Source organism: Labrus mixtus, chromosome 6, assembly GCF_963584025.1.
Source record: "Labrus mixtus chromosome 6, fLabMix1.1, whole genome shotgun sequence".
Lineage (NCBI taxonomy): Eukaryota > Metazoa > Chordata > Actinopteri > Labriformes > Labridae > Labrus > Labrus mixtus.
In genome coordinates this window covers 15,303,832-15,330,228 of record NC_083617.1, presented here as the reverse complement: position 1 = coordinate 15,330,228, position 26,397 = coordinate 15,303,832, and the positions used below count along the sequence as shown (strand labels likewise).

Genomic DNA, 26,397 nt, shown 5'->3' with positions numbered 1-26,397 from the left:
AACTAACGAATAAGGCCATGAATCTGCCTTTTGCCATGTTAAACCTCACTTAATGACATTACATGACACAGAGTGACAGGCACTTCTAAAATGTAATATTGCTACTGTCATGTGGAACTTCAACACTTCTGACTGAAAGATGAAAGATCATATTTCCTCTATTTGCTAAGAAACCTCTTAAAAGTCAAAACTGTTTTTGAGATTGTATAAAGAGACATACACACTGAAATAAAGACAAACACTTGTTTTGTCATGTCTGAGGAACACTCTTAAAGCAAAGAAGAAAAAAATCCATCTTATCTTATAATAACAGGGACACAAGGGTTAACAATAGAGTAGCAATGATTAATCAACACATATTAGCTGTCAAACATTTAACCCATCAGCAACTGTTTGACAGTATATTTTCATTAGATTTTAAGGATATATATATATTTTTTTAAATGTGCATTTTTTCAAGTTTATTCTCTCCTCTGTCACGAAAAAAATTTGTATCTTTTGGTTTTGGTACATCAAAGCACATCTTAGGCTATTGATGAATACACTGATTAACATTTCATAAGTTAACCAATGAATCGAAGAAAAATCACCAACTCATTAATCAACTAAGAGAAAAGTCAGTATGTGCAGCCCTAATCAGCAATACTAGCGATTGATGTTTCTAATCGAAATACAGAATAAACATGATCCGAGTTAGGAAATGACGCATGATAAATGTAATGATTTTGTTTCAGTCGAAATGATGACGGCTCAACACAGCTTGTTTCTCCGAAGAGCTCCAAAGCTCAGCCATTAATAAACACATGGCCCCAGGAGGGGAACAGGTGAGGCGAGAGGCTGCATGCAATGAAGTGTTTTTAAATGAGCACACCTGTCTTTTCACAAAAAGCCCACTCACTCAAGCAAAACACTCACACACTCACACACACAATTTAGCAAAGTCACTTTTTCTTTTAAACCCTTCCTCCACACACTGCAAATTCATTTGCCCAGAGGACTCATTTAATCCAGCATTCAGAATTGAAATAGCCCTCTGATCTGCTGTTCTGAGAGCAAAGTATGGGCTCTGTCGGTGGCAATACAAACATTTTTAGTGTCAAATGCAACTTAACTTTGTTGAATGAAAATCACTGCAATGGAGCTTCATTGCGAACAAGTAGAATCAATGCATGTGTTGTAAGGTAACCTGTATAGTTTGATTTGAGCTGTTAACATGTCTTGAAGAAATTAAACTCAAAGGTATTTAAGCGTCATTTAATGAAAGTGATTGATTCTGCTGTTGCACAAATGGGATCAGCATTCAGGGTCGGGCCTGCAAAGTCACATGGCCGCAAACACTTTCACACACTCCTGCAACACTGACCCACCCAAACATTTAGTATGTGTATGGATGCATGCACCCTGCAGTGTGTGTTACACTTTCAGAGGAGGAAGAGAAATGTAAATCTACTCTTCAAACCAAAATATTCCGGCCACTCCTTGACTCATCACACAAGTGTTTCCTAAGAAGCATTCAGCTGGTATTAAACAGTTATTTAGTCCAGGCCAGCTTTGAATGCTCCATCACATGAGCACACAATCTCAAAATAGGATTTGACAATTGTACTTACATGGTGCCAAGATTACTGAACCGGTTCAGCAGCAGACTTGTAGCAGGGCGCAAGAATCAACAAAGGTGCCGCAAAAAAAAGCTACAACAAGCTAAAGCCTTCCTGGATGCTTAGTAATGAGGCGGATTTTAGTTGAAGGATTACTCTCGCAGAGGGAAGAGTTTCCCATCAGAGCATGATAAAGGCAGTTTTTTAGGGGGCCAGCCAAAATGGTTATACTTGTACTAGGCGGCTTAAGCAGCTATGTTGTTCTGATATGACAATGAAAAGGTTCTCAAATGACTTCTTTTTGAATCAAATAACTTTACTTAAGAAACACTTTAAACACTGTTAAAAAGCGGCAACCTCCAGTGTTGAAAAATTACACCAAAGTTTTAAAAAAAACTGCAGTTCCTCATGTGACCACTTGACGCTGGCTGCAAAAGCCCCAGAAGTCACATTTACAGCCATGTTTTGAGAGCAAAAAGAAACATGTTTACAGCCTGCGCAAAAAAACTTGGTCTGTATAGTTTATCTCTTCATGGCACACACTGTAGGGGGTGGGGGGATTTTTTTTATGGCTCATCTGTTTTGATGACGTTAAGGCTAAGTGTTATTCATAATTAGGGGCGTGGCTAATGTGACTGACAGTGTGTGCGTTAAAGCTGCCTGTTTGGAGGCCTCAGCCAAAGCTCTTTGCCGTTTACTAGGTTGACTGTAAGTTAGTCAAAGTCTGCATTTCCAACGTGTCTGTCGCCATCATTAGGCTTCAAAATGATATGCTTCAGAATCCAATGGGTAATGTTACTGAGACTACATCCATGTTTTATTACATACAGTCTTTAATTGTGACCCTAGTCTATAGCAGTCCACCTTCAGCTTAGCTGCGACCTCTGTTACATGTGCTGCAGACAGTGCTAGGAGTAATGAGCATACTATGTGAACCATTTCTAAATCACCACAAGAATTGTTTTCTTCAAATATTAGCTGACACAATACTAGGTCACAGTGCTCATCAAAATCAGCCCAAATGAAAGATACTATAGCTTTAATGCTTGGCTACTTGATTGAGTGCTCTCCTCGTTCATGAGCTTTAAACTTAAGATAAAGTTGGCTGAATGCACATTAGCTGAATCCAAAATGACCTCATGAGGCTATTTTTACTCGTCCATCTGGTTTTGTCGCTTGCCACTACACTGTGTAATTATCTACCATACAACTATGCAAGTTATCAATATGCCACAGCACAAATGGCTCCGAGACAAATTCCTGCACAAAACATTAACTGCACTCCGTGATCAGAAACCAGAGTGCTAAGGACAGGACTAAAGTTACCAATCTGAGTTTGCAAACAACTGGAGGAACAGTGACAAAAACAGGATGGTTTAATTGTGACTGTACAGCCATCTGTGCATGTGTGTGTCTAATGCATGTGAGGAGACAATCATCTGGTTGTGCATGTCAGTATGTGTTTGTGTTATCGGTCGCGAAACAATAGGACATGAATCGAACACACACACACACACACGCACGCACGCACACACACACACACAGGAAGTGAGTAGTCCTGCATTCCTGGAGCATGGCTGCCCAGCTGTGCCACACAGACACAGACACACACACAGACACAGACACAGACACAGACACACACACACACACACACACACACACACACACACACACACACACACACACACACACACACACACACACACACACACACACACACACACACACACACACACACACACACACACACACACACACACACACACACACACACACACACACACACAGAGAGAGAGAGAGAGAGAAATCTGGTCGGTGGACTCACCACGTTTACCTCTGTTAATATCATCAGTCTGATTGAGTCTTGTGTCACTTTAATGAAGGAACACAGAGCACCAGGCTCATTTCCTGGTTTCATCAGGAGAGGTGAGATTGTTATGCAGTTTGGAGGGATTTGCATCATAAACTCTTCCAAAACTAATAGAAAAAGGAGTGTTTTCTTTGTATACCTTTCATTTTATTTATTGGTTTTGCCATGTCAAAAGCAACCATGTCGACATTAGGGTATATGGCATAAATGTGCCGTTTAAAACAACAATAACAGAGACTGGCGGAATCGCTTGCCCCTTTTGCCAACTCCAAAAATACCCAGGTTGCTGGGATGTTTCCAGACCACACACTGCAGCCACTGAAATTGATTAGTCATTAACTTGTCTATATCACGACCCGCTCGTCCGTCTCTTCACTTCCTCAATCTGAATCCACAGAGCACTGTCACCTTCAGAAAAAATGAGCCAGTCATCCTATTTAAGCAACATAAGTTACGTCAGAATCTGCTGTGTGTTGGTAAATACGCTGCCTGTGCTGGCTCCTCTGCGGGGAAGGGAGGGCAGCTATTGCGGCATGGTTTTCGTGGCTACAGAGCGACATATAAATCTGACCTTATAGTATGTGTTGACGCTGTTTGAAGCAGTTGAAATGATAGTTGGACTACAAAAGAAAAGGTTGCTGCTTCTTCGCTAAACCCACAAAAATGGAGAAATCAATACAAAAAAAAAAAACAACTTCAAATCAGCAGTACCGGCTTTTCATTAAATGTACAATACGTTCTTCTCCAGTCTTTTTGGTCTCTTGGTTTAAAGTGACCAGTATTGGTGAAATCAGGTAAAACATAAACATGCTCTGCAGTGCACTTTACTGGCATCATGTCAGAAGGTTCTAAGTGTCATAACGCTCTGATTACAAGTTTAAGTGAATCAAACCTTTTCCTTAACCTCAATGCAGCTTTACGGTTTCAAAATTGGAAATCACTCAATGCTGATGCAACCTCCAAGGGAGTAGACTGGCTATCCTCCAATATCAACGCTTAGCTAATGATTTGTCTTCAGTAGCGCTTAATCACACGGTGGACATGTCCCGTTCCGGATATTTACACTTGAATGTTCGATGAGAAGTTTATCTGCTTTTGTTAGGTATTTCAGGAGTCCTTGTGGGAGAAATCTCTACTAGTACTGATGTTTTTGTCTTCATTTAGATGGTTTATAAACTGTGATTTGTTTATGAATCAAACTAAAGGGAGATGATATTAGTAATGTGTGAAACGCTTGTTTATTAGCCGTACATGTTTTAGTGCCTTTGTTTTCCCCCGACAGACTGACGGGTGTCTGTAAATGTCACCTCTGCCTCGCCCCTGCCTTAAGGAGACACTTTAGAGATTCATTAGTCAGAGTTTCAATTGAGAGTTTTGGTGCTCCTGAATTCAACGCTGATGAGGTGTTAACACTCTTGAAAGGATGCAGTCCAGACAGAAATAACTCAATCCTGGCCTGAGTTCTGTCATGAAAATGTCCTAGTTTTAATACAGTGTTGGTATAGCTTGAAAAAATATCGTTAGCTCCCTTACAAAAAAAAAAAAAAAAAATCAACTGTACCAGAGAAGCACCAGCTTTAGAGGATCAAATCAGTGATCTAAAGGCCAGGAGGCTAGTCTCACCCTCAGCCAATCCTCTGTCACTTTCTGACTGATAGAGGCAGAGAGGAAGGGCCACAAACAGAGGAGAAAACAAGCCAGCTCGAGTTCACACTTTGTTTCCTGCTCAAACATTCCTATCCAAGCCACAGATTTTCACACAGCCGTAGAACCAAATATAGGCATCACTCAGTGAGGTTTACCAAGTGCCCTGCTGCTTAGAAGAACATCTTTTGAACCAGAGGTTTCAGGTTTGATCAACCTCCAACAAGTTACTTTGAGTTAGAGCATCAGCTACATGAGAACTGTATTTTCTAGAGTACTTCAGTTGTATGAAAGGATGAATCAACTGTAAAGTCAATGCAAAATGCAAAAGCTCCTGTTCTGGACCATTGTGGACACATTAATTAGCTGTTTAATGTTTGTGTCAGGTTAGCTCAGAGCTGAGCTGCTGAAGAGGTGCTGTCAGACCTGTGTGTCTGCAACAAGGCAAGATACTGAACCTAAATTAGGAACAAACAAGATTAGCCGTGGCAGGGAAAGACACAGTATGGAACAAAAGGTATGAAATAAAGACAGACAGCAGGATTTTGGGGCTGTTTTGTTGGCATTAATAGCAGCTGTATCAAGTCAAAGTCGCTTAAATAAATCCATCCTGTAGGATGTGTACAGATGCATGCGTCCTCCTGTAATGACTACAAAGAGTCTGGAGGTGTACCAAACATCATCTAGCCTGACTGAAGTGCTTAATGAAGTCTGTCAGAAGCCTCACCCTCACACAGCGGTGAAAATGGAATTTCTCAACAGAGAGACAGAGACACAAACAACCACAGTTCGGTCTGTGGATGTTTAACTTCCTTACCCTGACTGATAAACTAAAGAGAACTGAAGCACTCGTGAATGAGCAATGCAGATTTAACATCATTATTTCATCAATATTAAGAACGAGGCATCTCAATACTTGTATTTTACACAAAGACGAGTACTTATAGTACTTTGTTGTGTTTTTTTTTTGTGAAAACAACATTCAAGAGGGACTTCCATACTCTGCTTTAGATTTATAGCAGCAACACCATCATGCATGATTGGATTTACTTTCTGGTCCTGCAGCAGCGTTACTGTTCAAGTGATGCTATATTTCCATGGAGTGTGTCGGCATTGCTGTTATTTCTATGTTTGTTTGTTTTTTATTCCAGTAGATTGTGTTATGTGGCCATGTTTGAAACTTGTTCGGTGGAGAATATACTACTAATCATGTCGATACCCAGTGTGACTGTGTTGGTAGCTAGCTGGGTTGCACGGTAATTCAGGAACTTCCTTCCCTTGTGGATGCAGGCTCGGTGCTCCCAGCAAAGGCCTTTTGGTGAAGTGTAGGGCCAAAAGATAATAACTCTGTGGCGACACAAAGCTGGCAGCTTACACACACATGCACATCTGAGTTCCTCACTTACGATGACTACAGTGAGCTGCTGTGAAACCGTGAATACACACAAAGACATCCAGTTTGCATATCACGCTTGTTGATGTAGCTCTGATCTCGGCGCTTTTAGCCAAAACTGAATTCCCAAAGCAGGCAGCTGTCACTTTGTGTCAAGCCAAGACAGAGACTTGTTCAAACAAATTACTGCAAAAAGCTCCGCTACAGCGCTGTCGAAAGTGACCACACGAGCGTGTTTCTTTCGTAACCCACTCAAGAAACAGACCTCCGTGTCTCTTTATTTTGTCAAAATGTTCTCACGAAACCGCAAAGAGCCTGGTTAGCCTCCCGATGCTATCGCGCTAGCTAACTGCGTCCGTTCTCGGACAGCTAGCAGCTAAACATCCAACATCGGACAAGCCTCCCTCTAACTACTCGTTCTTCATTATTATTTACAAGTAGCAAATCACTACATACATATATATACATAATACTGCGTGTAAATGTGCAAGTCGCGGTAATTCTTTGTATTTGACCCACTTTAAGTCAATATGATGTCGTATCGACGTAATCAGATTTAAGCGGCCGAGCATAAATAGACCGTCAACATAAGCTGTGGTGTTAATACATTTTTTTTATCTAGACCATTTATGTTATGTTAAACTGGGTGTCCAAAATGTCGACAAACATTCGGAGAGAATGGCAAAAACAATAACACTAACAAAACATCCGCTGCGTGTCCGATAATGGAATTAGTGCTTAGTGGCAGATTATAAAGTACACCAGTAAACATCCGCACGGGAGGTAGTGGTTCGGATTCGAGCAAATGATGACTACATGATTGTGTTTTTACTGATATGACAACACTAACGAGCTGCATAGGAGAGTAATAAATGTGTAACCAATCCGTGTCCGATAATGGAAATGTGTGGCTGATTCTCTCTCTCTGCAGTTTTACCTTGTACACATCTCCGTATGTGCCGCTTCCTATCCTCTGGATCAGCTCGAAATCCTCCTGCGGATTCCTCCGGGACAGGTCGACACTGGAGTTCATCATTTCCACTGCCGATTACGGCGCCGAACGCGCGCGGTGTACGAAACCCCAACAATATTAGGAAACAAATAATTACAGAAAAACATACGGCGTCAGAAAATCCCAGCCTGAATCCAATGTAGCTCCAACATGGCTTCCACTGCGCATTGAGCATGCGCAATGGACATGATGGCGTATCCTCTCCAAGGAGTCTGGTCGGGGCAGATGGAGCTGTAATAATGCTTTCTTAAAAATATGAACATTTAACATCAATAAGATGAAAAATATCAACAAAGTCAGTCTTAAATTACTATGTACAATTAATAGAGTCCAGAGACAGCAGCTTTTACCGGATGTGAATTTATAATATTGATTTCACTTGATCAATTTAAACACTATTAAATCCATGCAATGAGTGTATAATCAAATAATGGGAAGCCATATTTTGTAAAACACATGCGGCATTAAACACTGAAAGTAAAGCTAGTGGGGAAATGTATTAAAACACTAAACCCCAGGTGGCCTAGTCTGTCCCCTTTAGTGTAAAACTGGGCTAAGCAGGGCTAAACAGCGGCAGATGGCAACAATGTGATTCAGCCTATAGGCTCTGTCTGTTCCAGGCTGAACAATAGTGCAATCACACCGAACTTTATGGTTCATTTTAACAGGAGAAGGCTCAATATATCAAACCTTTTTCTTATCTCAGCAGAAACTGCAGTTTATGCTGATCAAATCTCACCATCTGAATTTTGTTCATTTATAGCACCTGACCTAATAATTAGTTAGCAGAAAGTTATCCTAAGATGAAAACAATTCAATACCTATGAGTAACATTTGGAAAAACACAGTGCTAAAATATTCCAGGATTTAAAGAGCTTTATTTTATCAATGCAACTTTATATTTATATATTTATAACCCTGTTCTTCTCCACAAAGACAGGTTAAGGAGTTTGCAAACGTTAGCCCTGTATTATCCTTGCTCTTGTATTTTATGGGATTTGTGAGCAATAACAAGAATATATCAAATGTTTAAGAATACACCTGTTCTTCAAAGCCACCCTACATGACAGCTATTTCTCTCATGCAGTGAAGAAAATTTAAAATATAGGATAACAACATGGATAAATGCTTTGCCCCTATATCTTCAAATGATTTGCAATTGGGTGGGGGTTATAAAAAAAACAAGACAATTGTATCTAAGTTTTAATATCAACATTTTAAAAAGTAACTCAAAAAGTAACAATTACTTTCACTTTCTAGTTTCCACCAACTCAGTTCAAGTGTCTATCTTTACATATTTATGAATAAGTCCATCAATGGCCCCTAAGCTAACCCTAAAAGTAGCCTGGTGCTTCAAGGAAGAGAGATGGGGAGGAGGGTCTGTTTCCTCTGTGGGTGTGGAATTGACATCTTGGTGGATTTGGGGAGTCTGCTGCTTTGTGGAAGATGGAGAAGTGGCCGGGCAGTCTTGTATCCTTGTTGCAGGCTTTGTTTCCTGGTAAGGCGTCATACTAGTTTCTTTCTGTGACAGGAGCTTTTTCAGGAGACAGGACAACTGAGGACTCAGAAGGAGAACCAAATATCCATCGATACGGAGAACTCTGGATGAATGAACACAAACCAAATTGATAAAATTAGTTACTTACTACTCTGTTGCATAACTTTCCTCTTAGCCTTACAATTCTGCACAGTACATTAAAAAAAAACACAGAAAGAATGGTGACATTTTCCAATTCACTGAACCATCCGAAGAGAAACAATGAAAAACAGACACACAGGGGCACAAACCTCTCGATCTCAGCGAGGATGAGAGGCAGGTTGGCAGCCATGCTTGTTTTGGTGCCAAACTTCCTTCCAAATGGGAGGTCACAGACTACAGCATCCACACTGGCGCTGGGCAGAGGCAGAGCTGCACACACAGAGGGAGACACACAAGCCAAGAGGTAATTGAATACATGACAGCAGGCTTCACTGTCACCTCCTCCGCTCACTCCCTGGCTTCCAAAAACATGCAGCTTTGGAGCCCCAGAACTAAATTAGGAGTTCGAGTTCCAAACGTGGATTAAACGAAAGGCATCATCACATGAGGTTTATGATTCAAACTCTCTGAGACATTATGACATAATAATAATAACAACAGTGTTACAAATGTATGGGTTATAATGCCTTTCAATCATTTCTAACATATTTAAGGCTATGTTCCAGTTTTCCATAAAATATATTCTCTTGAAAAAAATATAGATTCTGTGGGTTTAAGGTTAAATGACCCTATTCCATATTTTTAAAAGGATGCATTTGGCTTTACATTTACTGTTCATAACACCATGTGCAAAGAACTACAGAACAAAAGATACAAATGCAGCAGCAGGTTCAATGAAACCCCTGAGAATGGAAGTGCATATAATGATAGGAGAGATGTCGCTATAGCAACATTACAGTTTTTGTCTTGAAGATAATTAACTCAGTGAAACAGGGATATTCTTCCATCTATCATTAAAGTGCTGTAATTTGGCCTCAGAGGTTTTCACTCTAGCATACACAACCTTCTATGCAATAAACCTTAAACTGTTTTTAATGAGGCAACAACTGTCCGCCTTAACATTAACATCAGCTTAATGCCACACAATTAAAACGTCTGATGATGCATGTAACTTTACACTAGTCATTTCAGGGATTTTTTTCGGTGTATATTTCCTACCCATGGATGAAGCTTTCAGCAGGTGCATCCTGCTTCCCAGCTCTGCAAACTTTACATTCTGATTGGCCTTCAGCAGCTGTCCATCATCATTGTCCATGCCCAGAAAATGAGCAGCCTGAATGTCCCATTGAGGATGATGGGTGATATAATATAAGTGGTTTTCAAACTACACCCAACAGAATATACCATGCTTACATAAATTCAATGTGAATATACAAATGTGCACTTATTGTGAATGGTAAGTATTACTGTAAATGTATTCATACATACAATAACACAATAGTAATTAACATTCATGTAAACATACGACAAAACCATAAATATATCATATTTTCTTCAAATTCTGAAACCTTTCAAACAGAAATCTAACTTTTAGGGCTTGTCCATGTTTTCGACAGATGTACATGAGCTGTGTGTGGATTTCTGTCCCCACCTTGTGTTCCTGTGCCGCCTCTATCAGAATGGTCCCCACTCCACACATCGGGTCGACCACACAGAAACCTGGCTGGAGGGCAAGAGGGAATGTTCAGTACATATAGGTTGTTAACAGCATGCAGTGCTACAGTGACTACAGAGCAATATGACAACAAAGTCTGAACTGATGAGCACACAAACGAATATTATAGCCAAGCCCAACAGGCATGTGTGCATTAGTACCTGAATCTGAGCCAATGAAGCCATGGCCCAGGCAACAGTAGACCTGAGTCCCGTGGTTTGAATGTAGCTCCGGTTAGCCAGAGGTAACCTGAAGGAAACACACAGATGAGCCATAACTTCATTTTTGAGTTGTTCCACAGACTGGCTGTATTCCAGGTCGTTGTAATCACATGTTTAATGTCGAGAAAATGTTTCTGTAAATAACCTGGTTAGAGGAATCCCCAGGAGGCAGTGGTCGTTACTTAAACAAACATTTACCTGCAAACGAGAGTAAACGACTGATGCTGGTTCATTTTATTCCCTTACAAAAGGAGAGTGAGCTTTCATATTATCTGGACATCATAAACAAAGGGCACCTAATATTCAGGACTATTAAAAAAACCCACAGATTTTTAGTTTACCTCCAGCTGTGGATTCTTCAGTTCAACTTTCCAGCCCATGAGTCTGCTCAGACCTACTCCAATCACTTTGCTCACCTCCTGTATTAGATACAATATACAAACAAACAATTGATAGAGATATGATCCATTTGACTGCATTATTCTCCAGCGAATGATTGAACAGTGTAACACTTAGATCTTAGTGCTGCTTTTGACACCATTGACCATCGGATCCTGTTGTACAGACTGGAGCATTTGCTTGGAATTACAGGGACTGCTTTAAGTTGGTTTGAATCCTACTTATCAGACCGATCTCAGTTTGTACATGTTAATGATGAGTCCTCTATGCACACTAAAGTTTGCCATGGAGTCCCACAAGGTTCAGTGCTTGGACCAATTCTTTTTACATTATATATGCTTCCTCTGGGAAATATTATGAGGAAACACTCCATACAGTTTCATTGTTATGCAGATGATACTCAGCTTTATGTATCAATGAAGCCCGATGGTACCAGTCAGTTATGTCAGCTAGAAACATGCCTTAAGGACGTTAGGACCTGGATGACCAGAAATTTTTTGCTACTTAACTCAGACAAGACTGAAGTTATTGTGCTAGGCCCTAAGAACCTCAGAGAGACTTTTTCTAGTGATGTGACTGTCCTTAATGACATCAGCCTGGCATCTAGCACCACTGTTAGGAATCTAGGAGTTATTTTTGATCAAGATATGTCTTTTAGCTCTCACATCAGTCAAGTTTCAAGAACAGCCTACTTTCACCTTCGTAATATATCCAAGATCAGGAATATCCTGTCGCAAAGTGATGCAGAAAAACTAGTTCATGCATTTGTTACCTCCAGACTGGATTATTGTAACTCTCTTTTGTCAGGGTGCTCTGGCAAATCTCTAAAGACTCTTCAACGGGTCCAGAATGCTGCAGCTCGTGTACTGACCAGAACCAGGAAATGGGACCACATTACTCCTGTCCTGGCTTCTCTGCACTGGCTCCCTATACAGTCTAGAATAGAATTCAAGATCCTTCTTCTCACCTACAAAGCTCTAAATGGCCAGGCACCATCTTATCTTAAGGAGCTACTAGTGCCGTACTGTCCCTTGAGAGCGTTGCGGTCCCGGAGTGCAGGCCTGCTGGTGGTACCTACAGTCTCCAAGTGTACTATGGGGGGTAAAGCCTTCAGTTATCGGGCTCCTCTCCTCTGGAACCGCCTTCCAGCCGGGGTCCGGGAGGCAGACACAGTCTGTATTTTTAAGATTAGACTTAAAACTTTCCTTTTTGATAAATCTTATAGTTAGGGCTGGTGCTGGTGTAGACCAGCTCTTAGTTATGCTGCTATAGGCTTAGACTACCGGGGGAACTGGCACCTTGAGCTCCTCTCTCTCTCTCTCTCTCTCTCTCTGCATATACAGTACATCATATTACTGCATGTATCTATCTATAAATCTCAGTCACTAACCACCTACTTTCCTGGGAGCTCTTGAGCTCCCCTAGGCTCCTCAAGATCATCGGTTGACGGCTTGCCAGAACAACCCCCACCCCACCACTACCCCCTCCCCACCGGATCGTGGGTTGGCGGCCTGCCAGAACAACCCCCCACACCCCCTCCCCTCCCCACCGGATTGCTGATGGACGGTCTACCTCCCCCCACCCCCTTGCTCTCTATCCCTCTTCCTGCATCTTATCCCATCTCTCCCCCTATCCCTTTCCAAGCCCGGCGCAGTCTAGGCCTGTGAAGACTGTTTCGTCATGAGCCGGGGATCCGGCCGAAGATTTCTGCCTTTTAATAAGGCAGTTTTTTCTTACCACTGTAACTTTTGCTGCTTTGCTAAAGTGCTCATGATGGATAGGCCGGATCTTTGTAACATAGCAATAAGTAAGGTCCTTTACCTGCTTTTTGTAACATAACAATGAGTAAGGTCTTTTACCTGCTCTTTTGTAATGTTAACAGACAATGAGTAAGGTATTTTACCTGCTTCTTGTAAAGTGTCTCGAGATAACACTTGTTATGAGTTGACGCTATACAAATAAAAGTTGATTGATTGATTGATTAATAAAGTGTTGTGGGCGGCAGTAGCTCAGTCTGTAGGGACTTGGGTTGGGAATCGGAGGGTCGCTGGTTCAAGTCCCGGCACGGACCAAGTCTGGAAATTGGTCTGGTAGCTGGAGAGGTGCCTGAGCACTGCCGAGGTGCCCCTGAGCAAGGCACCTAACCCCCCCCCCCCCCCCACTGTGGGCAGCTCCCTCACTCTGAGACCTCTCCATTAGTGCATGTCCATTGGATGAAGTATAAATTATTATTATTAAAAGATGCATATATATTTTGACATTATTTCTTTCCTAGGTACAGATTTACCGAGATGAACAAACCTACACAAAACAGGCTGTTTGTGTTTTTCACTTGATTGTTTAATGTCATACATCTGCCAGTCATCATTACACTTTTAGATTTCATTACCTGCGTGCTGAAGTACCGGGACAGAGATCCTGTACACTTGCAGCTGATCCTAAAAGAGACGGGGACAGAGGAAGGCTGCAAGAGGACGGGTTGCAGAACACTCTCATCTGTTCCTCCAGGAGTCTTCACTTTATTGAACAAGAGGCAAACACAAGAGGAGAGAATGATATAAAGAAGCAATGAGAACAGATTAAAAAATGTGGTATCACTTCATATTTACCATTTTGTCTGCAGCTGTTGAACTCCATAACAACTCCCCTCTCTTCTTCTCCCTCTGTCCTACTTTGTCTGTCAGATGTCTTCTCTTTCTTTACACACTTCTCTTCTTCATCACCATCATCATCATCGCCCCTCTTTCTCTTCTTCTCCTGTGTTTGAGCTTCAATATGTGTTTCTTCACTCTTGTCTTCCTCCCCTTTGCTCTCTTTGGCTTTCACTCCTTCAATCCCTCTCTGTTCTTTTTCTCTCTTGCTCTTCTTTTCCAGTGTCTTCATGCCACTTTGTTCAACATTGCTTAACCTCCTGTCCTCCTCCTCCTCCTCCCGCCGCTCTCTTGCACTTTTTGTAGACGCCCCAATGTACCTCTCCTCCTTTTGCTTCTGCTCTTCATTCTTCTTTCCCGCCTCTGTCTTCCTTGTCATTCCCAGGGCAGAGCTTGGTGGGTTAACAGCCCTCCCTCTGCCAGTCAGCTCCCCCTGCAGGCGGCTCCATGTCATTAAAGCACAGGCCCACTGATTCCTGTCACCCAGAAGCCTTGACTGCAGCAGTGAGGCTGCTTTTGCTTTTGAAAAAATGACAGAGAAAACAACACATAGGTCAATTAAAAATCTGTCAGAAAAGAATCGAAAATAACTTCAATAAATGCAAACTTTTTAATGTCTGCCAGTTTATTCCTTGTGTTTTGTATCACGTGTGTCTGTGCTTTTTGATCTGTTGGGTCGGTACCTGGGCTGGTATGAGCAGACAGCCACTGAGGTGAGTCTTGTTTCAAGAGAAGGAAGAGTCTCTCTGCAGCCTTCAGCTCACTGACTCTGTCGATCCCCGCAGACGAGCTGAACAACACTTTACCTGGCAGCTGACACACCTGCACACACACACACACACACACACGTTAAAAGAAGTCATGCTGATGGAATAAATTCAAACCTAGATTTCATGATCCTTTAACAGATATCCTGTCTGTAAGTTTCTTGTTGAAGGAACCTTGAATGAGACACTGACATCACGAGTAGACTGATACAACAACATTTTGACAGAATGGAAAAGAATAGAATAAATCTGTATTGTCCACCTGAGGTTGACATTTTGCCTTAGGCTCTCCAGATACACTAAACAGTGTGAAGACATTCAGGCAGTCAATAACACAACAAACATAGCAGCTACATTAACACATTAAACACAGTTCAGATCATGGTTTAGATCTCATCAGTCATGTTGTAAGATTAAGGATGTTTTCTGCACTTGGGGGAAAAAAAATGACTTATTCAAAACATTATTATTTCCCATAGGACTTCTACAGCTCCGCGTGAAAATAATTCTTCAGGACTTCCTGCACTGTTTTAAAGCGGATAGGGTCAATAAACATATAAATACAATATTTGTAAATGTGCAAAGTGGCTTTCTCATACAACACCCATTCAACTTACAATAACAGCGTTAACGAAGAGTAAAGTCTATGACACCATAACACATTTTCTTAAACTTTGGTTTTATTCGCATAATAACTTAACAATAGTGTCTCTCCACAAGCCCTGACCATAGAAGAAGAAGACAAGATGCACTCACATGTTGAGCTGCCAGTTTCTTCTTTACCTCGTCGATTAAAAAACGCTCCATCCCGTTACCGGCTGTGCAGTAGTAGCGAACATCACTTCCCCCCGTGCTCGGTTCAGTCATTATGTTGTATTATGTGTTACGCGTCAAGAAACTCTCATATAGACTCGCACAACTTCTCCGTTCCTTCCGTCAGACTTCCTAAGTCGCCATATTGAATTGTTTGTTTACACCGGAAACGGAATAACGCCTCGGGTTGAAGTGACTAGCCTCGGCCAGCAGGGGTCTCTCTTACACAGTGGAAAAAGTCACTGATGTGAATGTACCGGAAATGTTGTTATACAAACAGACACAATCAGCATATTACATATTAATTGCAACATTTATTACAGTACGAATGTTATAGAGTCCCAAATGGGCCCCTAAATCATATTCATGTCTGTAGGCCTACAGTGAAGGCCACAAAAACAAACCCTCATTTTGTGATTAAAGTGAGTTCTCTTTTCAAAACACACACACACACACACACACACACACACACACACACACACACACACACACACACACACACACACACACACACACACACACACACACACTTCTGCTGCAGTATGGTACCTGGAGGCAGTAGCAAGGCTTCTGAACAGGTGTTCCTCCAGCGCACTTCAAATAACCTCATTCTCAAAATTCTATTCTTGATTCACTTTTAATCAAGACAGAGATCCTCCATCTATCTGTGTCTTACTGTAAGACTCACACTCTCCAAGCCCCTTTCTTATCTGCAGCTCTCTTTCTGCCTCGTCACACTCTCTCCAACACTTTTTAATCCCCTTCTTTCCTCACTCTGACATTTTAATGACCCCAAACACATTAAATCCTGCCTTACTTTGTATGATGAACAGTGTTCTGCTTGTTGTGTTAGACCGTAAACCCCTTCACATGTTGATAGGCTGATGTGACCTGGCAATGTGTTTCACAAGCTTGAAACAATGTGAACAGTAAGGTGCTGTATGTGTACGTCGGTGAACATCTCATTTACTTAAGGTGGGTGTGAGATTGCCCAGATGGAGGGAGAATGGAATTTTATTCCCACTAAGTCAACATGTATTTTTTAAACATGATTTATTTTACTTTACGGTAAATATCTGAACATAAATGCATTGAATTTAGTCAAATATAATTGGGAAATGGTCAAAAGTTTACTCAACGATCTAGGCCACCCATAGAGGGGGAAAGGGGAAAGCTTTCTGGTGCCTAGGTGCATAGATGGCCCATTAGGGTTAGGAAAAACATGGTGCATCCTTCATTTAAGCAATCATAACCATTTTATTTAAAATAAGTAACTGTAGTAATTGTTGCCTAATTCAAAATGTAAATTCCCTCTTCTTAAAATGGTATGAACCTGTTAGGAGACAGTTGGCCAGTGGCGGGCTGGACCCCATGCCACGACCTGCACAAAAGTCAGGATGCCAGAAAGGAAGGAGGTATTCCACCCCAACAATAACGTGTAAGCAAATTTGTTTCAGTAAGCTCAAACAAATGTATCGGTGCCAGGCAGAGGAGGCAAATGTTAGCCAGGAGGCTAGCACTACTACTGATCCACTGAGGGCCCAAACACTCAGTCTGCTCTTTCACAGGACCAGCAATTTCCATGGGCGGACCTGTAAAACGATTGTAGGTCATATTTGATGAGTGGTGCTGTCAATACAATCAACTGAAGGAAACATGATCCCCTCATGAATATATATTTTTTTGTTTAAAAATTGTTTTGCAGATTTTGTCCATCTTCTTTTACACACATAATCTCCTTATCCGAATTATCTTCTTCTTTTTTTTTTTTTTTTAAACAGTGCACATTTTCCTTTTCCAAATGTCTAATTTTCTTAGAACGGTCTCTGTGTTTGCATCCAGTTTCTCTGCTATCAAAAATAGTGGATAGATTGTAGGTCACACAAATACGTCAAGCACCGTCACCGACACCCTGTTACATCAAAATGTTCTAAATATACACTGTCCAAGGCAGCAAGATGGATTATGATTCAGGTATACCAGTGACAGCTTTAATCAAAATTAAAGTTGGATTTATGGGGCGTTTACATAACAGGACAAAATCCAGGTTCTTAATTTTCTTTGTCACTTGCTTTAAAGTTTATCCTCTGACTACTTTCATCAGCCTGTAATATTGGATGTATCCATGTAGAAAGGAGACATTAATACTCCTTTCAACAGCTGCCATTTGCAATAATTAGCCCCATTGCTGCTAAGCGAACACTACAGCCTCACAAAATGGAAGCCGCCTGGCACAGCAGCCGTGGAGTGATGTATTACTGTACATTAAACTTGTTTCTCCTCCACACCCCATAAAGGATATAAGGGAGAGAGGGTGATAAAGCAGAGAGAAAATAGAAGGTTGAAGAAAAGAGAAGGGAAAAAGGTGAATAATGATGATTGGATTGAGGCCGAGAAAAAAATGAAAAAAGGCAAGGGATAAATACACAAATATTAAATGTGTGGCGGCATAGGAATAAAAAAAAAAAACATTCAACAATGTACAACATGTTGCTGAAGTTTCAATGCAGAATAAAATAATATATAACGTTTTTGCACAGATAATAACCCACATGAAGGAACACAAACTCACATTTGACCTTCACTTGACATCTTTCAATTTGTAGAATGAGATTTAAAAAAAAAAATGTTCCCTGGAATTTTATTTGAATGAAAACCAAGTGGTGCTTAAGTGATTACAACCATTTTTGTGAGTCAGAGCAGCTCTCTTGCCAGAAATCTATTTTGTATGAGTTACAACACTGAGGGAGCCTGCCAGTGGCCTAAAGTCTCCCCACATTCCCTGTCACTCTTCTTTTATTTAAAAAGATGCCCTTTGCAAAAAGAACACAGTAGTGAGGCGTGAAGAGAACAAGAGGTTACAATTTGTCTTTGCACAACTATGTTGTGTTATCATGTGAACAAAACAAAATATGTCACATAATAACCAATAAGACCATCTTCATAATGGGCAACCCCATCTAATGAGGAAATACCAAGGAGGGACAGTGTTAGTTAAATCATCTAATGTCAATATTAGCCAGCTAATGAAGAACATCAATGACGAAGCATGGTGTAATAAATGATCTTCACTTATATCACTTTTTTTCCCCATTGGAAAAATCTCTGCAAACTAATTTAGTTTGTCCATTAATCTGATAAACCTGTTTACGTTAATTGAAGTTGGTGCCATTGACCATATATAAAGATGACCCCCCCCCCCCCCACACACACACACACACACACACACACATAAAGTAATTTTACCTCTTAGGACTGTAACACATTTTATATACTGTTCAGTGTACATCAGCACAATTACACAAAATCCAAACCTAAACCACAAAACAGGGTTTTTTGATGAAGGATCAAAGGTCCATGGTCCATTTTTAACCCGCTCGAGAGACAGACTGGTTCTCTGGTTCTCTGGAATATTTTACAACAGGACCTGAATTTGAACACTTTTAACCCTTATGAACACTTTAGAAATATTATTTTTAACCGCCCAATACCTGACTGTAACTGTTTTATTTGATTTTAATTACTGACTTATCACTGTAGTAATTTCAAGAGCTTTTAAATGATTTTAGTGGATATATTTTATTGTTCTTATTGCTCTTTTATTGATTTTATTTTCTGTAGTAGCTTTATCTCATTTCTCGTTGTTTATCATTTATGTATGTTTTCTCGGCATCATTGTAAATGAGGGTTGCCCTCAATGATCTCTCCGAGAACTTAAATAAAGGTTGATGATGATGATGATGATGATGATGAAAGAGCAATTTTTGACATGAACACACATTACAGTTGATCTTTGACTGCGCTCAGTTTCTGATCAATGTGTACACAATAACGCATATCGTAAAGAGACACTTGAACCCACACTCATGTGGACGTAAATGTCAAAGGTCCCCTCTCTGAATCATCTCTTTTAGAATTGAAAATCAAACTTGAATTTCAAATGGATTCATCTCATGAAAAATGTCACATTCCGTGTGTGTGATGATTAATATTCAGTGAGATTTCAAGAGGGCTGTCATTTAGAAAGGCTGAGTGTGTGTGTGCGTGTTTGTGTGTAAGTTCCATAATTCTACTCTACTCTCTTCCATCAACCTCACCTTTACTTTTATTCCCTTTCCATTGTTTTGACTCTCCACTTCTTTCCTGTCCTCCCCTCTACTTCCTATCCTTTTATCCTGACTTCACTTTCAGATGGAAATGAGACCTTTAGAAAGTGCCAGAGAGTGAAAGTAAGAGGGAGATGGTGCGCTGAAATGTTTTGCACGCAATCAGGTATATATGTGTGTGTGTGTGTGTGTGCATCCATGCCCATTTCTGAATGCTTATGTGTGTCTCTGTGTGAGCGCATTTAAATATTTACAGCCCTCAGAGGAGTGTGAAGTGTGCTAACAGGACCACGCATCCATGGAGAAAGAGCAAGAGAGAGAGAGGGTGAGGGAAAGAGAGAGAGAGAGAGAGAGAGAGAGAGAGAGAGAGACTCCAAGCAGTGGAGCTCATACACTGTTCAAACTGACAGAAGCTATCTAAATCAACAATGTCAGGTGAAGTAAGGAAGTGCATGGTGGAGGTGAGAGGACGATGTACTGAGAGAAGGAGGAGAGAATTGTTTTTGGAAAAAGTAGGCTACGTGTCTGTAACATTACTCTCTTAACATCATTTTCAAATCCCTTGAATCTCTAGGTACACTCATTGTTCAACAGGTCAGCCCTCTAGGATGTTTCTTTCACACGAGCAGTTTGTTTGATGCTCAATATTGTCTTCTCATGTGGCCCACTTATTAAATGTGTTAGGTACTATCTTATTGCCTCTAAATTCAAATGAGTGAACGACTCTCTGATTATGAAGTCTTATCTCTTTGCATTTGAAAGTAGCTATTTTCACTTATCATAGTACGAAAGCACAGCTGTGACTAATAATAACAATAATAATAATGTCTTTGTTCTTTTCAATGCATCAATAAGCCATGACAGTGTGACAATAAGAAGGCATGTAAACAACCAGGAGGCATGGTGTCAGGGCTGCACCTTGTTCGATTCATATGCGATAAAATATCTGATTCAATCTGTTAAATTTGATATATATAGATAGGGTTAAAACTATATCTGTCAGACAAATAGAGTGGTGAAAAGGGACATTATAGAGATCCTGTCAGTTGATTAAAAGTGTAATGGCAATACTCAGTAATGCACATTTTTTCCTCAAAAACTGGACTTTCAAATTGTCAGTATTACAACACTTTTAAGCTCCTTTTAAAACCTGTGAGGTTTTGTTGATTTTGGCGACCCCTGTTGACAAAATGGGTATGATTTATCTCTTGCTGGTGTTCTTTTGTAGAAATGTGTACATAAGGGGTGTTTTCCAATAAGATAATCAATCTGTTTTTTTTTGTTAAAATGTATAACGTGCAACTTTCAATGAATCTTTGGTGACTTTTAAAAAGAAGACAGGCTGGTTTGGCAGTGTTTGTTGTTTATAGCCTCGTCTGAGACCTCCTCCCCCCTGACGGCACTTTCAGGCACTTTATAAAAGAATGTTAATTTCAGGATGGTCACTACCTGCTTAAAACTCTTCACAGGAGCTTTGAATGGGACTAAGTGCTCCACATTAACCTATGCAACAGCCGACAACGCAGATATGATACACAAAAAACTCTGAGGCTCGACAGAGAACAAGCCCTTGTCCCAGTTAACAAAGAACATCTCTCACACTCACACCAAATCCCCTTGCCCCATATTTTATCAAGTAAAAAAAAAAAAAGTCAACATCACGCCACCAGCAAGGCCACTGTTCCATTTAGCTAAATAAAAAAGCTGAAAGCCCTTGGCCTATTTTTTCAATGTTTAACACAGCCATAAAGAGTTTGTACCTATTACTTTCATTCCCAAGGACCCCTGGCGTGTTCCAGGAAGTCCCTCGGCACATGGAGGATTAGTTTAATCTCACGATCACTCACTTAAAGATAGCACTTTAAGAAAGAGTGCTAAATAACTTTTCTCAGAGGCTTTAATTCTCCATGCACCAACGGCGAAAAACCTTCTGAAGTGGAGATTAAACTACAGGCTGGCAAATATTGGCAATGAAACATGACAAACTCTCCCTGGAAATGACTGTTTAGTTTATGTATTTTTTTTATTTTTTATTATTTCCTTTCCTTGCAGCTAGGGGGCGTTCATGGTTTACTGCTACCTTACATTCTTCTGCTGTGTTGTCTTGGTTTGGTCTCGTCGATGCAGCCACGTGACAGCGACGAGGCAACGGAGGAAGGAAGAGGAAAACAAGGCAGCTGTCCAAAACAAAAACACATCCCTGCATCTCTCCCGTTACAGAGAGGTTAGACTTGACTGAGTACTGCGGAAATTGCAGTACGAAATGTCAGTGGTTACTGGTGTTTGTAAAATGTTGTGTCTTGCTGATATGAATTTGAAAACACTGTTAACATTGCTTATGACTTGGGCTGTTATCTACAGTCTGTTATCTTGTCTTAAAACTACTTGGTCATAGTTGCTAAGCTTGTGTAATATAATACTGGTAACCTAAAACTTAGATAAGGCCTTTGCATTCAGCCTTCTTAAAACACCTTCTCAGTCATCTCATCTAAAAAGCTTGTTTGCATTCTTGTGCTTAGACAGACATAACTAATAGGCCACATGGAGTAAGTAGACCAGATCCATATAGAAATAACTTTTATGGAAGAATTTGTATTAGTTTTTATTTCCAGATTTTCTTTGATACTTGTATAGATAAAGAGTGGACCAAATGTTTTGCCATATTTGATCCACGTGCCACTAATTGAATGAGGTCTGCAACAGTTGAACGACACTGTTATTCTAGCTGAATTAGTTTGTTTTCCTTCTGCGTTCCTGCCCTGTAGCATTGCATCTCTTTTCTGTCCTTCCTCAGGTGCTGAGATGATTTAGGAAAACGAGATGCTTCGTCTCTGACAGCACCGACGCGGACGCAGGCATCATGGGCCAGCTGTTTTCATCCGAAGAAGAGCTCTCTCGGGTTAAAGGTGCAGTTGGCTCGCTCCTCTACGATGCGATGTCGGGAGGTGGCGCCGTGCCCGACCTCGGAGTCGTTCACCCTCTCCTCCTCGCCAATCATGGCGCCGACTCCCAGGTCCGCCTTCGGGAACAACTGCGACAGGTGAACACGCCGCACTGTTATAGCATATCTGAGGGATGATGACGACGACGCTGCGTAAAAGAAAGCACGGACGAGACACAAAGACTGACGAGACTTTTTGAAACATCAGGCTATTCCTTCCTGCTGATATAGGCTGTGTGGTTAAACTGCTTATTGATTTCACCTTTAAAACCATCCAGTCATGAAGTGCAGATGGAGATAAACACGAGCGGAAAGAAAGATGTTGTTGCCTTGAGACAGTTAACAAAGAGCAACTGTGCAAAATGAGGCAGCACTGAGCGTTAGAAATGTAGTCCTGTTGGGGATTATAAAGAGTAAACAAATCAATACAAGGGCCTAGAAGAGCAATGTGATGACAACAAAATGCACTTGTCCTTAAATAAGAAGAGAGGGAAGCAATTTACTCACTAAGCATTTGTATTTTATTGAGACAGATGCTAAGAACAAAGTTAAGCATGCCATCAACCTTTCTGTTGTTTCTTGTCACCAAGCTGCAGGGTGACATTGGGAACAAGGCACCCAGCTACCTTAAGGATCTGATCAGCAGATTGTCGACCTTCTCAGATGAGCCACGCGTGGCCGGCCTGGTGGGATTAGTGGTTACTATGGTAATGGATATGGCCTACACTTCATCAAAACAGTCATCTGGTGTGAAAGGGAAGTCAGCGGGGTCTTCATCACGTCAGGTAAGAGCCTGTTCTAAAAAAAAATATGAAAGGATTTGATATAATGGTGACGGTAGCAACAGGAAGTTTCGATTATTTGTGACTTCTCTAGATTGTTCCAAATTAAAAATCAGTACAATATAATTTCCATGTTTTTTTTTTTAACCTCAAGCAGAGAGTGTGCGAGCTCCAGGAGGTGATGGAGGAGTACCTGAAGCGCTGTAGGATCAACCTGAATGACAAAAGCAAGCTGATCCAGGACTCCATCAGACTTGAGGCCCAGCTGAGCCTCACCCTCACACAACTGAAGACCTGTCTGCTGGCGGGAGACTGCGACTCCAGGTCAGAGAATGCAGTAAAGTATCATACAGAAGGGAGACGGGAAGAGATTAAAGAATGACTTACTGTACTTGAATGCAAGTGAGAGTGCAGAAAGACGAGTTAGCTTTTTTTCCTCACGTTGTTTTTTTTTTTGCCCCTCCAGGTCTCTGAGGCACTGGGCCAGCGGTGCAGCGTTTCACACCCAGATGTTGGTTCACCTGGCGGGGTTTGAGAGTCAGGCTGAGCCTCTGTCTGCAAGGGCAGCACTCGAGCAATATAAGGACGACCTCACACAGATCATACCGGCTTACAGGTAATACAGTAGTTGCATTAATTTACCAATTGATGCACTGTGTACACTGAGCGTATCCTTTGACTGGCATTGTGGGCCCATTGTGTGACTCAACCATTTGAAAACTCCTATGGTTAATATACAAAAACAGTATCTGCACTTAAACCATTAAACAAATGTGTTGAGATATATCAAAAATGTGATGTCTTCCTTTGTTTTGCAATGTTTTCTTATTTCTGAATACAAACTAACAATATTCTTCACTGTAGCATACAATCATAGTATGTAAATACTAAAAACAAATTTCCTGTTGTGGTAACATCAAATAGACGATGATGCCTTTTAAAATGTACCACATGTGGAAACCAGAGTTGCACATGGCTGTCTACAATGAGATCAGCTCTCTGGTTTAGTTTAAAGAGCCCATATTATGTCCTTTTTGGGGTTCGTATATTTAATCTATGTACCTACTTTTGTACGTTCACAATAGCTAAAGTCCGAAAAAAGTGTCTGTTTTCATGTACTGCTCCTCCTTGCTCCCTCTACGCTCTGAGTCCGTCAGCTGCACTTTGCTGAGCCCCCACTGTTAGACCCCACGTGGGCCAAGTCTGTTCTGATTGGTCTGCCGATCCGCTCTGTCGTTATTGGTCAGTTGCTGAGCACGCGTCTCGTAAATTTCAACATGAGCTGCTGGGCTTGCCACAACGCGCCAATGGGCTTAGATCAGTGATCTCACACTGACAATGACGCCGCACTGACAAATTTTTATCGAGGGGGGCTAGAACCGAGCGTTACATGCAGCTAATGCTACAGCTAACAGGAGGACGTAGGAGAAGTCGCGTTTCCGCAGACTTTGAATTTTTGCACATAGATGTGCCTAAACATGCATTGGACTCTTGGAAAACACACTAAAGGGCATATAAAACCAGAAAAAGCATAATATGGGACCTTTAAACACAAAATTAAATATAACTGTCTGACTGTTAGAAAAGTCTGAAACTTTGAGCTTACTGTAAAAAAAAATCACTCGGGGTAAAAGCTGCAATCTGGATCATAATTGAAGCAAATGGGTAAAAAAAACAGTTTCATTAATGGATTTTCAAACTTTTTTTCCACTCAGGAACATCTCATCCCTGTGCTACTGTAATGACGAATCTAAAAAAAAAACATGCATTTATTAAGGACTAAGAAGCTGAGTGTTAAAGTGCTACATATGATGACACATTCACTTTTAAGTGACATAGTTTAGGGGGGAAGAAAAGGTGATAAAAAATGAAGTGATTGAAACTTTCTTCATGCCCCTCCCCCTCCCTCTCCTGTCATTTCAGGCAATATAAGTCAAAAACAGTGTGTGTTGTGAAATGTCATGGGGGCCTCCTGGCATCATGTGACCCGTCCAGTGAGTTGCCAGAGGAGGGATCCATGACAGGACTCACTGTGACAGACAGAGAGACAGGAAAGAGTGTGACCATCCCTCTGTCAGATATGGAGGCAGAGACAGGTAGACTTTATTGACCTCAACAAAAATAGCTGGTTCCTTTTTCAGTCGACATGCATTTAACTGATCTTTGTTGAACAGGGGGAAGAAATGGAGGCTCTAAGTCTGATAAAACCTCTGCAATCGAACCCTTCCACATTAACCTGGACCTGATCACCTCAGATCAGTACGCCCAGGCATACCTGGACCGTCTGTTCTCTGATAAAGGACCCGTGGCAGAGCTGGAGAACTACTTTATGAAGGCTAGTGACAATCTGAGAACGTTGACAACTAAACTAGCATGTAAAAACAAGACAGAGGTGAGCAACGGGTTGCAAACAAGTGATGGAGCGCATCTTGTAGACCGGGCAGAGGGCATGGCTGGAGACCGAAGAGAGGATAGAGGCACAGGAGGTACAGAAAGGAAAAAAGGAGGGAGCAGAAGACAAGAGGAGACGGAGGAATGCAAGCGGAGAGATGAGAGTTTGCAGCTGAGTATTGTGGAGACACAGCCTGATGACAGCATTGCTCAAAGTCTTCATACTACAACAAGTACATGACAGGACATTATCAGTCATGATCACAGTTATTTATTGAAGAGAAACATTAAACTCCAATCAAATAAATAAAAGATGTGTACAAAGTTTTTGTGTTATGTATTAAGTCTTTTTTCCCCCTCTGGTTTATTGGGCAGGGACAGATGCAGTATACATGGAGAACTGAATAACAATTTTCTGATGCACAGCACCAAAGCATTTACAGCTACTCAATCAATCAATCAATCAATCAATCAAGCTTTATTTATATAGAACCTTTAATAAAAATCAAGCGACTGAAAAAAACACAAGAAAGAAATGAATGTAAAATAGTGACAAAACAGAACAAACAAAAATGGACTTAGAAGTAGAAGTAGGTATGTCTTTGGTTTATGTTT

The 26,397-nt window shown here is 41.0% G+C and overlaps 3 protein-coding genes across 15 annotated transcripts in view; 1 reads left to right on the top strand and 2 right to left on the bottom strand.

The window, feature by feature from the left end:
• The window catches only part of LOC132975571 (mitogen-activated protein kinase kinase kinase kinase 3-like), a 41,550-nt gene extending 33,863 nt beyond the window's left edge, over positions 1 to 7,687 (bottom strand). For 5 of the 10 annotated variants that reach the window (XM_061040209.1, XM_061040210.1, XM_061040213.1 and 2 more), the window contains exon 1: positions 7,443 to 7,687. In XM_061040209.1, coding sequence (XP_060896192.1) covers positions 7,443 to 7,541 — 99 coding nt within the window. In that variant the 5' untranslated portion in view covers positions 7,542 to 7,687. The remainder of the gene's footprint in view (positions 1 to 7,442) is intronic. The other 5 variants (XM_061040211.1, XM_061040217.1, XM_061040219.1 and 2 more) reach the window with 2 other exon arrangements.
• Positions 7,688 to 8,707: 1,020 nt separating this feature from the next.
• Positions 8,708 to 15,719, bottom strand: thumpd2 (THUMP domain containing 2). The gene is made up of 11 exons (XM_061040208.1): positions 15,506 to 15,719; positions 14,666 to 14,804; positions 13,941 to 14,501; positions 13,721 to 13,848; positions 11,274 to 11,351; positions 11,078 to 11,130; positions 10,873 to 10,960; positions 10,649 to 10,720; positions 10,216 to 10,330; positions 9,306 to 9,426; positions 8,708 to 9,118 (listed from the first exon to the last, which is right to left on the bottom strand). Exons 1-11 carry the CDS (start codon positions 15,614 to 15,616, stop codon positions 8,794 to 8,796), a joined length of 1,791 nt encoding a protein of 596 aa, XP_060896191.1. The 5' UTR covers positions 15,617 to 15,719; the 3' UTR covers positions 8,708 to 8,793.
• A 6,093-nt stretch (positions 15,720 to 21,812) lies between these two features.
• On the top strand, positions 21,813 to 26,107 carry LOC132975569 (uncharacterized). Of its 4 annotated transcripts, none has more exons than XM_061040207.1 (7): positions 21,813 to 21,937; positions 22,463 to 22,708; positions 23,206 to 23,394; positions 23,546 to 23,715; positions 23,858 to 24,007; positions 25,315 to 25,487; positions 25,566 to 26,107. In XM_061040207.1, exons 2-7 carry the CDS (start codon positions 22,529 to 22,531, stop codon positions 26,021 to 26,023), a joined length of 1,320 nt encoding a protein of 439 aa, XP_060896190.1. In that variant the 5' UTR covers positions 21,813 to 21,937; positions 22,463 to 22,528; the 3' UTR covers positions 26,024 to 26,107. The 4 variants fall into 4 exon arrangements, with proteins under 4 accessions (XP_060896190.1, XP_060896189.1, XP_060896187.1 ...); XM_061040206.1 differs by having other exon boundaries at positions 23,200 to 23,394; positions 23,549 to 23,715; XM_061040204.1 differs by having other exon boundaries at positions 23,200 to 23,394.
• The last annotated feature ends 290 nt before the right edge of the window (positions 26,108 to 26,397 follow it).